A 15,682-nucleotide genomic window follows, 5' to 3' on the forward strand; every position below is an offset into this window, starting at 1 on the left:
TCTACTTGCACTGGCATGCTTTTGAACTGCTAGGTTGGCAGGACAGAGCAATGGGAGCTCACCCTGTCACAGGGATTCGAACTGCTGACCTTCTGATTGGCAAGCCCAAGAGGCTCAGTGGTTTAGACCACAGCGTCACCCGTGTCCATATATATATGTCTGTGACCATGTAAGGGCTTATCCACTCTTACTATTTGACCCACTCTTTCCAGGCACAGGTCTGTGGTTTAAAGCTCCATGTCCAAGCATGTTTGGGGGTTATTTTTTGCCCCAGAGCCTTCCCTGAGAAAACCTGCTGTGACCCATCTCTGCCTCTTGGCCATCTTCCCCTCCAGCCTTGGAGTCTGAATTGCTCTCTGCCACAGCCTCTCTCCTGCTCACTAAGCCCTGGTACATCTTCAGATTCTGACACCTTCTCCTCCCAGTCCTTCTCCCTCTTCTCCCCATCACTTGCTGGGCTCCGAGCCTTCTTCCCTGGGGAGTTCCCCACCAGGTACCTCCCACCACTCCTTGGCCCCCAGCCATGACAACAAGGGCCCTAGGTAACTCAGAAGCTCAGCTTCTGCAGAATTTTTTCCTGTGTGCTAATCAAGAGATTAATATGTATGTGTTTGTAACAGTAAGAATGCTTTGTGAGAGAAAGTTAAGAAGAGCAGCAACAATAACTGTTGTTGTTGACATTGTTATTTTTCTCTCACCCTGAGGGGCCCATGGCAACAAACAACTAAACAGTGAAAGTAATACAATATTTTAAAAAATATTTTGAAATGGAGGAATCAAGTATATATTTGCGTGGCTCTTTCTAAACTGAACAGTTACAGGCGAGTAAGAGCAGCAAAACAAAGATGAAATTGATTTTTGGTAGAACACAAACCCTTTACTGGATTTTGGCAGAGCGTAGCTCTTGCTTCTGTCAATGTGCACATTTATTTAGGTTATTATAATGTTAAATTTATTGGGCTGTGTCCAGCATTAGCCATGTCAAGTCCATTGGAAATAGTGGTCATGGCCAACTTGGTGCCACTAATTTCAAGGGATCTGCTCTTGAGTACAATTTTGCATTTAGAACATTCCTTTTTAGTGTTATATAAAGGCACCTCTCTGCTTTGTAATTATCAAGGTGTGCGTGAATAACACAAGTATGATCCATTCCTGATCTTTTGCATTTCCCATTCCCCTCCCCCGGCCACAATATTACCTGTCTTCTCCACAAGGTGTCACTGATTCCCCTGCCTCTGAAGGTTTTTTGGCACCAAAGCCATTTCGCTGCCATATGTCTGCTCCACATATTACAATCTTCCCCATGTGAAAACACTCTCCTGCAAGAAATAGTGTCAAACCATTGTGCAGATGTGGGGTCTGCGCATTCATGTGTTTAACTGCAGGCACGCACGGCTATGCACGGCTAAGAAACTATGGCCAGTCATGCTTCCTCAGGGCATATGCTAAGTGTAAATATGTGAAATCTTCACATGGGGAGTATTAAGTAGTGGGTTGACATAGCAGCCGGCACAGCGATTTCTTCAAGTAGCTCTTTTATTAAGATAAGCTGGAATAGAACTGACTGCGAACAGCTCAGCCGGCCTGTATTTATAGGCAGCCGGCTGTCAACATTGTAACCACAACAGCTCAGAGTTCCCGCCTAAACTAACTGCTGCGGACCTGAGTGAAAACTACCTACAGACCTGAGTGAAAACTATATACAGTATCCCCCTGTTGGCCCAGGGTGAACTACACTACATAACACCCCTCCCCACCGAGATAAGGCGTTAGTTACAATCGTAATGGTTTCCTTATATACAGCACTACGCGTAATGGTTCAATTAGGCACAAAAGCATATCGGTTACATTTCTCATACTTAGACCAACAGTGATACCTGTCCAACAACGTAGTCCTTTAAATGAGTTGGGCGCTTGGAAACTCTGCCAGACCGCCGGGGACTGGTAGCCAAGTCCGGAGGGCCACACAGTTCTCGCTGAGGCTGTGGTGCGACCCTAGGTGGCGTTGGAACCAACTCCCCTGGATCCGCTGCTGTGGGTGGAGCCTCCGCAAGTGGAGTGGTCTGAGTCTGTTCTGAGACGGCTTGGTTCGGCTCCACGCTGGCAGTTTGCGAGGGAGGTGTAGGTGGGGCCTCGCCATCTGTACGTGTCTCTTCTGGAGCCGCAAGCGCAGTTGGGGGCACCTCGGTAGTGTCTAAGTCGCCAACCCTGCGCCTAAGCTGGTCTATGTGCCGTCGCCACAAACGTCCGTCTTCGAGTGCCACCTGGTACGAGCGAGGTCCAGTGACTCCCACTACTGTGGCTGGCACCCAAGGAATGTCCCCCACATAGTTCCGGGCAAAGACCTGGTTTCCTGGGACAAATGACCGTGGTGCGTTGGCACAGCCTGGGGGTTCAGCCACGGCAAAGTCTGGGTGTAGCCGGTCGAGCGGTGACCTGAGGCGGCGGCCCATAAGCAGTTCAGCAGGACTCCTCCCTGTGGCCGCATGAGGAGTGATGTGCTACACGAACAAGTATTCGGCGACCCGCTCATGCCAGTCTCCCCGGTCCAGGTGCGCCAGTGCCTCTTTTGTCGAGCGCACCATTCTTTCCGCTTGCCCGTTGCTGGATGGATGAAAAGGTGCCGTTAGGGCATGGCGGATGCCCAGTCCCAAAAGATACCGCTCAAACATGCCTGACGTGAACTGCGGTCCGTTGTCAGAGACAAGGACATCAGGACACCCATGCGTTGCAAACAGGCCTCGCAGCACCCGGATGACAGCTTCGGTAGTGGTGGAGGGCATCAGGGCGACCTCCAGCCATTTGGAATAGGCGTCCACCACTACCATAAAGGTCCGGCCGTGAAAGGGGCCAGCCAGATCAATGTGCACCCTCGACCAGGGTGTCTTTGGCGTCTCCCAGGTGTGTCCCTTAGCTGCCGGTGGTGCAGGCCTCGACTCTTGGCACGCTTGACAGGCGGATACCCAGGCAGTGATGGCATCGTCCATATTAGGCCACCAGACGTAACACCGAGCCAACGCCTTCATTTTGACAATTCCCGGGTGGCCAACGTGCAGAGCCTCCAGGACGCGCTGACGGAGTCCCTGGGGAATCACGACGCGGTCTCCCCACAGCAGACAGCCGCGATGAGCTGAGAGTTCATGTTGTCTGGTTGCGAAGGGCTGGAACTCCGATGCAAAAGGCCCTTGTGGCCACCCCCTCCACACCCAGTTGAGCACCCGGCTGATGGTGCGATCCTGGGCAGACGCGGAGGCCACAGTGGCAGCCGATACAGGCGCTGCCGGAAGATCCTCAATCAGGAGGAGCGATGAAGCTGGAGCCGGGTCTTCCACAAATGCTGGAAGAGGGCAACGGCTGAGGGCGTCGGCATGGCCCATCGATTTCCCCGGGCGATGGATGAGCCGGTAATGGTAGGCAGCCAGGAAAACAGTCCATCGCAGCATGCGTGGTGAGAGGACCGGTGGAGTTGGACGATCACCGGCGAGGAGGCCCAGGAGTGGCTTGTGGTCAGTGATGAGGTCAAAAGTCCTGCCATAGAGGTATTCATGGAACCTCTTCACTCCAGCCACAAGTGCCAATGCCTCCTTGTCGAGCTGGCTGTAATTCCGTTCCGTCGGAGATAGTGTCCTGGAAAAGTAGGCGAGCGGTGCTTCTCTTCCATCTGGGAAACGGTGACTAAGGACAGCACCGATGCCAAAAGGTGAGGCGTCGCAGGCAAGGACCAGCGGCCTGGATTCACTGTACTGTACCAGCACACTGTCTGAAGAAAGGAGAGCCTTGACCGCGTTGAAGGCCGCCGTCTCTCGATGACCCCAGGCCCAAGGCGTCTTACTGCTAAGGAGTCGGTGAAGAGGCTCAGCCACAGTGGCTTTGTGGGGCAGGAACATGTTATAAAAGTTCAGCAGCCCCAGGAATGCCTGCAACTCCGTTTTGTCCTTTGGGGTGGGGGCCTGCTGGATAGCGCGGATCTTGGATGTGGTTGGATGAAGGCCGGAGGCATCGATAAGATAGCCCAGGAACTCTACCTGTGGAACGGCAATCAGGCACTTCTCCCTCTTTACCTTGAGCCCGGCCTCCTGGAACCTGGTCAGCACGGCACGGAGGCGCTCGAACAGCTGCTGGTGTGATTCTGCAGACACCAAGACGTCATCAAAATATGGTACCACGCCCGGAAGCCCTTGCAGGAGACGCTCCATAAGGCTTTGGAAGATGCCAGGAGCCACACTCACCCCGAACTGCAACCGGCGGCAACGGAATGCCCCCCGGTGGGTGACGATCGTCTGGGCTTCAGCAGTGGCATCATCGACTGGCAGTTGTTGATAGGCTTGGGCAAGGTCCAGCTTAGCGAAGACCTTACCCTCACCCAGGGAGTGCAGCAGGTGTTGGACAACAGGAACCGGATAAGCGTGCTGCTGAAGTGCCTTGTTGATTGTGCACTTGTAGTCAGCGCAGATTCTCACCGACCCATCTGGCTTGACAGGCGTGACGATGGGGGTTTCCCACTTTGCGTGGTCAACGGGCTCCAAAACTCCTTGGGCGATCAGTTTGTCCAGTTGTTCGTCCACCTTAGCCTTGAGAGCAAAGGGAACCCGGCGTGGCTTAAGCTTGATGGGGGCGACTTGTGGATCAAGGCTAAAGGAGATGGGCGTACCAGTATATTGTCCCAAGGTGCCGTCAAAAACCTCGGCAAAGTCTTTGACCAGACCCTCAGTCTCTGCGTTAGAGATGCAGTTGATGCCGGTGACTTCCAGGCCGAGGGCATCAAACCAGTCTAGCCCTAGGAGGCTTGGCCGCTGACCTTCGACCACCACCAACCGGAGCAGGCCCGAAAAATCCTTGAAGGCGATCCGGAACCGGCCAACGCCTACCATGGGAATGTCGTTTCCCTGGTAGTCTCTCAGGTGTATGCGGTGAGAGTCGAGTTGCCTTTTGGATACTCTGGGTACCAGTCTTTTGATGGTGCTCCATGACACGACGGACAGGGCAGACCCGGTGTCGATCTCCATGTCACATGGAGCTCCTTCAATGAGCACCGTGACGTTCAGCTTGCGTCGCGTAGGCGAGTCGGTTTGGCCAATCGTGGTTCCAGACGGGCAGCGGCAGTTGGTGAGAGCGAAACAACTTTCCTTGGCAGACTGGAGTGAAGACTTGAACTTGCGAGTCGATGAAGGGGGGGTGTCAGACGGAGCCGATCGGCAGACCTTAGCGATGTGGCCCCTTCTGGAACACCTCCTACAGATGGCGTCTCTGAATCGACACTTGGCACGGGAATGGTCGCCTCCGCAGCCAGCACATTCCGGTTGGCCCTTGGACTTCTGTTGGAGCTTCCTGCGCTCCCGCTTTGTCTGGTGCACGTCATCGTCTTCACTGGAGGATGCCTCATCACTGCTGGCCTCTTCATGATGCACCGGAACTGGCCCCCTAGCAAGACGCGGGCTGCTGGACTTGCGGATCTCCTGGGCGGAGCGTTCAGCAGCTTCTGAGGCCACAGCCTCCTCAATGGCTTTCTGTAGCGTGAGGTCTGGCTTGGCTAGGAGACGCCGTTGCAGATGGATGTCCCGGACCCCGCAGACGATTTGATCCATCAGGGCATCGTCTAAGTCTCGGAACTCACAGTGCATTGCAGCCTGTCGCAGGGCGGTGGCGTAGTTGTTGATTGACTCCCCCTCTGCCTGGTTCCGGTGGTAGAACGCATGGCGGGCAGCAATCTTGGACGGCCTTGGTGCGTAGTGGTTGCGGAGCTTCTCTTGGATCGTGTCCCATGGTGTTGCCTGGACTGCTTCAGGCGCAACCAATGCTCGGGCCGTCTCAAACACCTCAGGCCCACAGAGGCTGAGGAATAGGCCCCGCTTCCGATCCACTGATACTGCTGTCAGCTCGTTGGCTTGGAGGTAGCAGTCGAACCGAGCGAGGTAGGAGTCCCATGACTCAGAGGCTGGCGCAAACGGCGGTAGAGGCACAAATGAAGCCATGATTCCGATGCCGGCGTGAAGGGCGATGGATGGAACACAGTGCTCTAGCCAGAACAGTCAGCTCTGAATTGGTTCTGCCCAGTGATTTCGCTCAGTGATTTCGCTCTGTGATTTCGCTCTGTGATTTAGCTCAGTTCAGAGGCTGGCCGCATCTGGGCTGTGCTCTGATGTCCATCCAATCCCATCCTCGTCACCAGTATTAAGTAGTGGGTTGACATAGCAGCCGGCACAGCGATTTCTTTAAGTAGCTCTTTTATTAAGATAAGCTGGAATAGAACTGACTGCGAACAGCTCAGCCGGCCTGTATTTATAGGCAGCCGGCTGTCAACATTGTAACCACAACAGCTCAGAGTTCCCGCCTAAACTAACTGCCGCGGACCTGAGTGAAAACTACCTACAGACCTGAGTGAAAACTATATACAGTATCCCCCTGTTGGCCCAGGGTGAACTACACTACATAACAGGGAGCATGTTCAAATGTACTGTATGATCCGATTTGAAGTCAGATCATCTTTGGCTGTTTTGTTGTTGTTTAGTCGTTTAGTCTGTAGCTTCTTGTCCCACATAGAGATTTCTCAGGAGACAGATGAGGTGATCAGGCACTCCCATTTCTGTAAGAACTTGCCATAGTTTACTGTGGTCGACACAGTCAAAGGCTTTTGCATAGTCAATGAAGCAGAAGTAGATGTCTTTCTGGAACTCTCTAGCTTTCTCCATAATCCAGCGCATGTTTGCAATTTGGTCTCTGGTTCCTCTGCCTCTTCTAAATCCAGCTTGCACTTCTGGGAGTTCTCGGTCCACATACTGCTTGAGCCTTCCTTCTAGAATTTTAAGCATAACCTTGCTAGTGTGTGAAATGAGTGAAATTGTGTGGTAGTTGGAGCATTCTTTGGCACTGCCCTTCTTTGGGATTGGGATGTAGACTGATCTTCTCCAGTCCTCTGGCCACTGCTGAGTTTTCCAAACTTGCTGGCATATTGAGTGTAGCACCTTAACAGCATCATCATTTAAAATTTTAAATAGTTCAGCTGGAATACCATCACTTCCACTGGCCTTGTTATTTGCAGTGCTTTCTAAGGCCCATTTGACTTCACTCTCCAGGATGTCTGGCTCAAGGTCAGCAACCACACTACCTGGGGTGTACGAGACATCCATATCTTTCTGGTATAATTCCTCTGTGTATTCTTGCCACCTCTTCTTGATGTCTTCTGCTTCTGTTAGGTCCCTACCACTTTTGTCCTTTATTATGGTAATCTTTGTACGAAATGTTCCTTTCATATTTCCGATTTTCTTGAACAGATCTCTGGTTCTTCCCATTCTGTTGTTTTCCTCTATTTCTTTGCATTGCTTTGGCTGTCAAATACAGGCAGAATTGGGGTGGGTGTTTCCTGTATTTGCATTTTTCATTTATGTCTATAGGTAGATGCATGGAATTTATATACCAGCTTAAGTGCCATGGCTTCCCTCCGCAAACCCTGGTAACTGTAGCTTGATAAGGAAACTGATCACTAGGGATGCAGGAGAAATTCAGTGTGTTTCGCATTCTGCGCCAACAAATGCCTCTACAGTCATACCTCGGGTTACAGACACTTCAGGTTGCGTTTTCCCGGGTTGTGGACCGCCGAAACCCGGAAGTACCAGAACGGGTTACTTCCAGGTTTCAGCGGTCACACATGCGCAGACACGCTAAATCACGCTTTGTGCATGCACAGACGTGCCGAATCGCAACCCGCGCTTGTGCAGACGCGATGCTGCGGGTTGCAAACATGCATCCCGCACGGATCACGTTCGCAACCCAAGCGTCCACTGTATACAAACAGAAACCTGATAGTTGTTACCCCGTCCCTTATAAAAATTGCTTTAGAAATGAGACATTTTGGAGTGGAGAAGTAGCAGGCGGGGCTTAATACTCCCCCCTCCCCCCAAAAAAATCCTCTACTCCAAATTGCCCCCCTCCAAAAATGGCTTTTGCTGAAGAATAGGAATGGGCTGTCAAGGTTCAGTTAAATGAGTTTCCATGTAAGGTGGGGGGGTGACTTCATGGGGATTCATTTTGTACAGGTGGCTGGGAGCGGGGGCGGGGAAGGGGTACAGAAAGAGATAGAAAAGGGATTAGGAGGGAGGGATTAGGAGAGAGTGGGGTGCTAAGAAATTTTTTGGCTCCAGCCTTGCCCACTGCCATTATCTGGCTCCTGGTAGATTATTTCTAAGGGAATGTGGCCCTTGACAGAAATAAAAGTTGTTCCAACGGTGAGGTGTGTATACGGTCATGATCCCTGTTCCCAGCTGAAACAGAACCTTAGTAGTGCACTTGACTGCATTTGCTTTCGTTGGTCTCTTACCATGCTTGCCCTCATCTCCTTCCCTGTAAGCATTTAGATTATACGTTCCTCAGGCAGGATAATTCACCCCAGGAGCAAATTTCCAGGGCACTGCAGTCGATTCATAAATAATAATCAGAAGAGTTATTGGCTAGTGGGAAAAGTTGATGTATGTTGTTTTTGTTTTGTGAATGACACCAATTTGATGAAACGCTGTTGGCAGGGGAGAATTGACCGCTGTGATCTGTATTTAGCCCACCGAGGTCCCCTCTCTCTTGCAGGAGGAAGAGGGAAAGATGGTGCACCCATCATCACCTTCCCCGAGTACGCAGGTTTCAGCGAGATCCCTGATGAAGATTTTCTGAACGTCGTGACGTATTTGACTAGCATCCCCAGGTAAGTCACCTTCTTGCACCTCCCATTTTGGCGTATTTCCCCTCTGACACCCAAAACCCACACAGCCTAGGGCAGGGGTCAGCAACCTTTTTCAGCCGTGGGCCGGTCCACCGTCCCTCAGACCATGGGGTAGGCCAGACGATATGTTGAAGGAAAAAAATGAACAAATTCCTATGCCCCACAAATAACCCAGAGGTGCATTCTAAATAAAAGGACACATTCTCCTCATGTAAAAGCATGCTGATTCCTGGACCATCCATGGGCCAGATTGAGAAGGTGATTGGGCCGCATCCAGCCCACTGGCCTTAGGTTGCCTACCCCTGGCCTAGGGTGCTGGCCTAGGAACTGGGAGACTAGGGCTCACATCCCCACGATGTTCACTGGGTGGCCGTTGGCCAGTCTCTGCCTCTCAGCCTAGCCCACCTCACAGGGCTGTTGTGAGGATACAAACGTATGCCCCCTGAACATGAGCTCCTTGGAGGAAAAGTGGGGTTTAAATATAAGACTAAATAAATGAAATAAAAGTAATTTTCATATGTGATTCCCCTTTGGGGAGCTTGGTTTATAGTGAGTAAAAAAACAACAACTATTGGGGTGACGTCTGCCTATATCTTTTGTGAGAGGAGAATTGTGTAATTGAACAAATGTCAGATTGAATATGGCATTTGTGTATAAATATATCCCCGTATACATATTTGGCAATGGAGTTGAGGAAGATAACCACCCAAGGAGCTTCATTTGAGGAAGAAGTGTTGTTGATGAGCTTTGCCTATAGCGTTTATAAAATCAAAATTCGGAAGAGGCTGAGTTTGTTGCTGGTGAATGTGGGAGCCGCCTGTGCAATTTCTGTGTTTACGTATTTGATAACACACTTTGGAGCTACGTTAACGGTTTCTGCAACTTTACCTGCTGTGGAGCTTTGGTGTGTTGTGCAATTTAATTTGCCCTGTAAGTGTAGCTGCGTGTTAATGCATGCAAGACGCGAGGCTGTCACCAAAAAATGTGTCTCCATGTTGAGTTATCCCTGGCAAATGTGTAGAATCACCTCATAGAATTGGAAGGGACCACGAGGGTCATCTAGTCCAGCCCCCTGACATGCAAGAATCTTTCACCCCACATGGGGCTCAAACCCACAAACCTGAATTTACCGTATTTTTCGCCCTATAGGACGCACTTTTTCCCCTCCAAAAATGAAGGGGAAATGTGGGTGCATCCTATGGGGCGAATGCAGGCTTTCACTGAAGCCTGGAGAGCGAGAGGGGTTGGTGCGCACCGACCCCTCTCGCTCTCCAGGATTCAGGAGAGCCCCAGCGCCAGCCCCACAAGGTCGGGGGACGGAGGGAGGCGGAACGCCGCCATCCCGCTGTCTCCCTAAGTGGTTTGGAGGCTGAGGGCGGGGAGAAGAGCGCTTCTCCCCGCTGCCTGCCCCACAAGCGCCTGGGGGGGGGAATAAATTTTTTTCCCTTTATTTCCCCCCAAAAAAACTTGATGCGTCCTATGGGCCAGTGCGTCCTATGGGGCGAAAAATACGGTAGGTCTCATGCTCTACCAACTGAGCTATCCCTGCTTTTGAGAGCTGGTATAGTGTAGTGGTTAGAGTGTGGGACTAGGACCTGGGAGACCAGGGTTCAAATCCTGACACAGATATGAAGCTCACTGGGTGACCTTAGGTGAGTCCCTGCCTCTTAGCCTAACCTATGTCACAGGGTTGATGCGGTGATTAAATGAGATGGGGAAGAGCCACGTACACCACCTCAAGCTCTTTGGAGGAAAAGGCGGGAAATAAATGAAACAAACAAATCATTACTTTGGTCTTTCCTTCCCTCCATCATCTTCATTATTAGCTTTTCATATGCCACTTTTCCAAATTAAATAAGTTGGAGTTCTTGTTATTAAATACACCAAGAAAAAAGCACTGACTATTGATTTGTGAGTAGGGACCACTCCCACTATTGAAACTTCCACTGGCCTGAGTTCTTGGTGTACTTTTCCAAATTATGCTCAAAGCATCTCAGAAGAACAGTAAACAAATAGGTGCAACAGAAACAACCATTCATAATATCATATTTAAATCCACATTTGGAAGCTAAAAAAAATGATTAAAAGTTTCCCCAAACTTCATGGGCTGCTGCTGGCAATGGCAGGAAAACTCAGTTTGAGCCCAGATGAGTAAGGGGGCTTTATGGCAGGGGCTTAATTTGGAAAAGAGTCGTTGAGATGTCACAGACAGGTCAGTGGCAGCAGGGCTTTTTCTTAATGTACTGTATTGAATTTCCCCCAGAAAGGGTAAATTGGATTAAACCAGGAAATAATATGGGCTGGCATGTTGATATAAACAATGTCATGTGGATGCTAGAAGAAACTTCCATGTGTGAGAAGCACCCATACCATAATAAGCACCCATCTGAAAGCAGCTGAGATAGGACAGAAAATTCGACATAGGATACTCTTTTCAGTGACAGCTCTGTGTCATGGGTAAGGTGCAGTTTTATATATATGTATCTTGACAGCTGTATGGATACATCACTAGCTCTTGGATTTGATTTTTTAAATACTGGTATCCTGACGTAACAGGAGTGTGTGGTTCGGCTTCGTGTGAAATTCTGCTAAGAGTCTCTATATAGTGAATAATGCCTGAGAGGTTTTAATGTGTTGACCACATTTTTAGTAGCTTGCACTGCAAGGGATACCCACATGACCTGAAGGTGCTGCTGTGCAATGCCAGGTCAATGATTCATAAGACCACTGCCATCCATGACTTGATCATGGATGGAGGACTTGACCTGGCATGTGTAACAGAGACTTGGTTGGATGAAGCAGATGGGCCTGTTCTTGCCGCTGCTTGTCCACCAGGTTTCTCTTACGCACAGCAACCCAGGCCTTGTGGGCGGGGAGGGGGGGTTGCAGTGATTTTTAGGAAGTCATTAGTTTGCACCAGGCGTCCTATTGGGAAGACCCAGTTTTCTGAGTGCATGTTCTGGAAGTTGGGCAATAGGGGCAGTACAGGATTCCTTTTGGTGTACCGACCTCCCCGCTGCACCAAGGATTCCCTGCCCGAGCTGCTTCAGGTCGTGGCGGATGTTCTCCTGGAGACACCTAGCTTGGTCGTCCTAGGGGATTTTAACATCCATGCCGACACGACCTTACAAGGGGCCGCTCGGGACTTCGTGGAAAGCATGGCCTCCATGGGGCTGTCCCTGAATAAGTCTGGCCCAACCCATAGCCGTGGACATGCCTTGGACCTGGTGTTTACCTCTATGGATGTTGGTGATCTGACACTAAGTAAAAGCGAAACGAAAGAAGTGCCATGGTCAGATCACTTCCTGGTGCAACTGGACTTCTCTGCGACCCATCCCCTCTGCAGGGAGGTGGGACCAATTCGGATGGTCCGCCCCCGCCACTTAATGGATCCAAATGGTTTCCAGAGAGTGGTAGGGGATGCTTTATCCCATGTTGATGGCCTTTCAGCTGATTCCCTGGTGGCCCGCTGGAATGTGGAGTTAACCAGGGCTATTGACTGTTTGGCTCCGAAGCGCCCTCTCCGACTGCATGGAGCCCAGACAGCCCCGTGGTTTTCCACGGATCTGAGGGCAATGAAACAATCGTTGAGACGGCTAGAGCGCCGGTGGCGGATAACTCATTCCGAATCTGACCGGACACAGGTTAGAGCTCAACGTCGAGCCTACCAAGTGGCGATAGCGACGGCGAAGAAGAATTTCTTCACCGCCTCTATTGCATCTGCAGAAAACAGCAGCAGGAGACTTTTTGAGGTGGTTCACAATTTAGCGGAACCACCTGCAACATCGGGGCCCAGTACGGGCCACATGTTCTCCTGCAATGATTTTGCAAAGTTTTTTGCAGATAAAATCGCTCAGATTCGGGAAGAAGTAGACTCCACCGTGGGAGCAGGGCCGGGGCGGGAGAGTGCTAGAGTTCTGTCTAGTCAAGTTGAGTGGGATCAATTCCAATCTGTTACCTCCGAGGTTGTGGACAGGCTGCTTGGACGAGTGAAACCAACCACCTGTCTCCTGGATCCTTGCCCATCTTGGCTTATAAAAGCTAGCCGGGAAGGACTGGGCAATGGGCTTCGTGGGGTGGTGAATGCTTCCCTCCGTGAGGGAGCCTTCCCAGACCCGCTGAAAGAGGCGGTTATTAAACCGCTTCTTAAAAAACCATCTTTAGATGCGGCCACGATGGCCAACTATCGCCCAGTCTCAAATCTTCCATTCCTGGGCAAGGTGATTGAGCGAGCGGTTGCCGAACAACTCCAGGCACGCCTGGAAGAAGCGGACCATTTGGATCCCTTCCAGTCGGGATTCAGGCCTCATCATGGGACTGAAACTGCCTTGGTCGCACTGGTTGATGATCTCCGGCGGGCTAGGGACAAAGGTGAGAGCTGTTTCCTAGTTCTGCTGGATCTCTCAGCGGCGTTTGATACCATCGACCATAGCATCCTTCTGGACCGTCTTGAGGGGCTGGGAGCTGGGGGCACTGTTATACAGTGGTTCCGCTCCTTCCTCCTGGGCCGTGTTCAGAAAGTGGTGGTGGGGGATGAGTGTTCAGACCCCTGGGCTCTCACTTGTGGGGTGCCTCAGGGTTCTGTCCTCTCCCCCATGCTTTTCAACATTTACATGCGGCCGCTGGGAGAGATCATCAGGAGGTTTGGGCTGGGTGTTCATCAGTATGCGGATGATACCCAGCTCTACCTCTCTTTTAAATCAGAACCAGTGAAGGCGGTGAAGGTCCTGTGTGAGTGCCTGGAGGCGGTTGGAGGATGGATGGCGGCTAACAGATTGAGGTTGAATCCTGACAAGACAGAAGTACTGTTTTTGGGGGACAGGAGGCGGGCAGGTGTGGAGGATTCCCTGGTCCTGAATGGGGTAACTGTGCCCCTGAAGGACCAGGTGCGCAGCCTGGGAGTCATTTTGGACTCACAGCTGTCCATGGAGGCACAGGTCAAATCTGTGTCCAGGGCAGCTGTTTACCAGCTCCATCTGGTACGGAGGCTGAGACCCTATCTGCCTGCGGACTGTCTCGCCAGAGTGGTGCATGCTCTGGTTATCTCCCGCTTGGACTACTTCAATGCACTCTACGTGGGGCTACCTTTGAAGGTGACTCGGAAGCTACAACTAATCCAGAATGCGGCAGCTAGACTGGTGACTGGGAGCGGCCGCCGAGACCATATAACACCGGTCTTGAAAGACCTGCATTGGCTCCCAGTACGTTTCCGAGCACAATTCAAAGTGTTGGTGCTGACCTTTAAAGCCCTAAACGGCCTCGGTCCAGTATACCTGAAGGAGCGTCTCCACCCCCATCATTCTGCCCGGACGCTGAGGTCCAGCGCCGAGGGCCTTCTGGCGGTTCCCTCATTGCAAGAAGCAAAGCTACAGGGAACCAGGCAGAGGGCCTTCTCGGTAGTGGCGCCCGCCCTGTGGAACGCCCTTCCAGCAGATGTCAAAGCGATAAACAACTACCTGACATTCAGGAGACATCTTAAGGCAGCCCTGTTCAGGGAAGTTTTTAACGTGTGATATTTTATTGTATTTTTGGTTTTTATGGAAGCCGCCCAGAGTGGCTGGGGAGGCCCAGCCAGATGGGTGGGGTATAAATAATAAATTATTATTATTATTATTATTATTATTATTATTATTATTATTATTATTATTATTGCACTGCTTCCATTTCCATTGTGGTTGGCAGATTGCCCACAGGCCGGCCTTACCATTAGACAGAGGGAGGTGGCTGCCTCAGGCGGCAGCTGCTGGATTGGTTTTGGAGGACAGAGCTGTGTGTAGGGGCCTGTCCTGTGCCTCCTAAAAAAGCTTGAGTCCTCGAGATATGGTGGAGGATAATGTAAGATTCAACTTCTGATCTGGTTGGGTTTTGTAGGGCAGCTGCCTCATACAGCAAAATGTCTTGACACAGCTCCGCTGGTTACAATTGTACATTTCCTCTGTGCCACATAGCTCCACTGGCAGAGCAAGAGGGGGACTGGGGGAGCGCATTGCCCCTGGCACCACGATCCCAGTGGGGTGCCATCGTGGCCCCCCCACACGCTGGGCTCCACACCATAGGACACGCACCACACCACTGCGGGCGGCGTGACCCCCCCAGGACATGCGCCAGTCATGCCCCCGCCTGCTCTCCGCCCCCGGTGCCGGAGCATGAAGCTCCACCACTGCATAGCTCAGTACCAAAAAAAGGATGGTTAGATGTCATCATGACATCACCACAGAAGGGAATTCCTGGGCCACCATATTTAATAGGATCTACTATTTATTCTGGAAAGTAGTTTGTCTCTTCACTATTCATTTGGACACTTCTTTAAGATATTATAACCAAATTTTGCATGATGGTTCCTGAGATCATCAACGAGCAGGATTTTATCTATGTTTGGATCCAATTGGATGCCCGGTTTGGGCAAAGGGTAGTTCTCTCTGCAGGCGTTGGGGGGATTTGCCTGACAGGTGGTGCAGCATGGCCCTGCTTGGCTCCAGTGGGGTGGGGTATCACTTCAGTGGCAGCAGCGGCAAGGACTGGGCTGGCAAGGCAGGCTCTATTCACCCTCTGTGACCTGCCTAGCGTGCCCTGGGCACTAGCAAACAATGCTACGCCACTGCCTAAGAGTCAAGAAGCAGGCGAGTGAGAGGTGGAGGAATTATTTCCCTGCCCATAGCTTTTCTTGCTCCAAATAACCCCATCAAAAGATTTGGTTTTTTTCTGCTGCAGGGTTAAATGCTCACACGTTTGATTTTGTTTTGAGCACTATGGTGGGAAAAAGTTGCTGGGGTCTGAAGAAGAGAAACATGAGAGCAGGGAATTTTGTTAGGCATCCCTTTCCCTCCCCTTTGCTTCTCCACTCTAAATGACTTCCCGGGGCACAAGCCATTGGTAGTCCTAGCCTGCCCAGACAACAAGACCCCCATCTTGGCCTCACTGATGTGGTCCAAAGGAAAGCAGAGTGATATGTTTGGCACCAGTTTGGCTGCAGGA

General features: G+C 51.2%; 1 protein-coding gene across 8 annotated transcripts in view; it reads left to right on the forward strand.

The window, feature by feature from the left end:
• Positions 1-15,682, forward strand: part of MCF2L2 (MCF.2 cell line derived transforming sequence-like 2) — a 235,307-nt gene that overhangs the window by 47,168 nt on the left and 172,457 nt on the right. For all 8 annotated transcript variants that reach the window (XM_081189996.1, XM_081190002.1, XM_081190003.1 and 5 more), the window contains one exon: positions 8,575-8,689. In XM_081189996.1, the coding sequence (XP_081046122.1) occupies positions 8,575-8,689 (115 nt within the window). The remainder of the gene's footprint in view (positions 1-8,574; positions 8,690-15,682) is intronic.

Source organism: Podarcis bocagei, assembly GCF_964188305.1.
Source record: "Podarcis bocagei genome assembly, chromosome: 4".
In the NCBI taxonomy this organism is placed as follows: domain Eukaryota; kingdom Metazoa; phylum Chordata; class Lepidosauria; order Squamata; family Lacertidae; genus Podarcis; species Podarcis bocagei.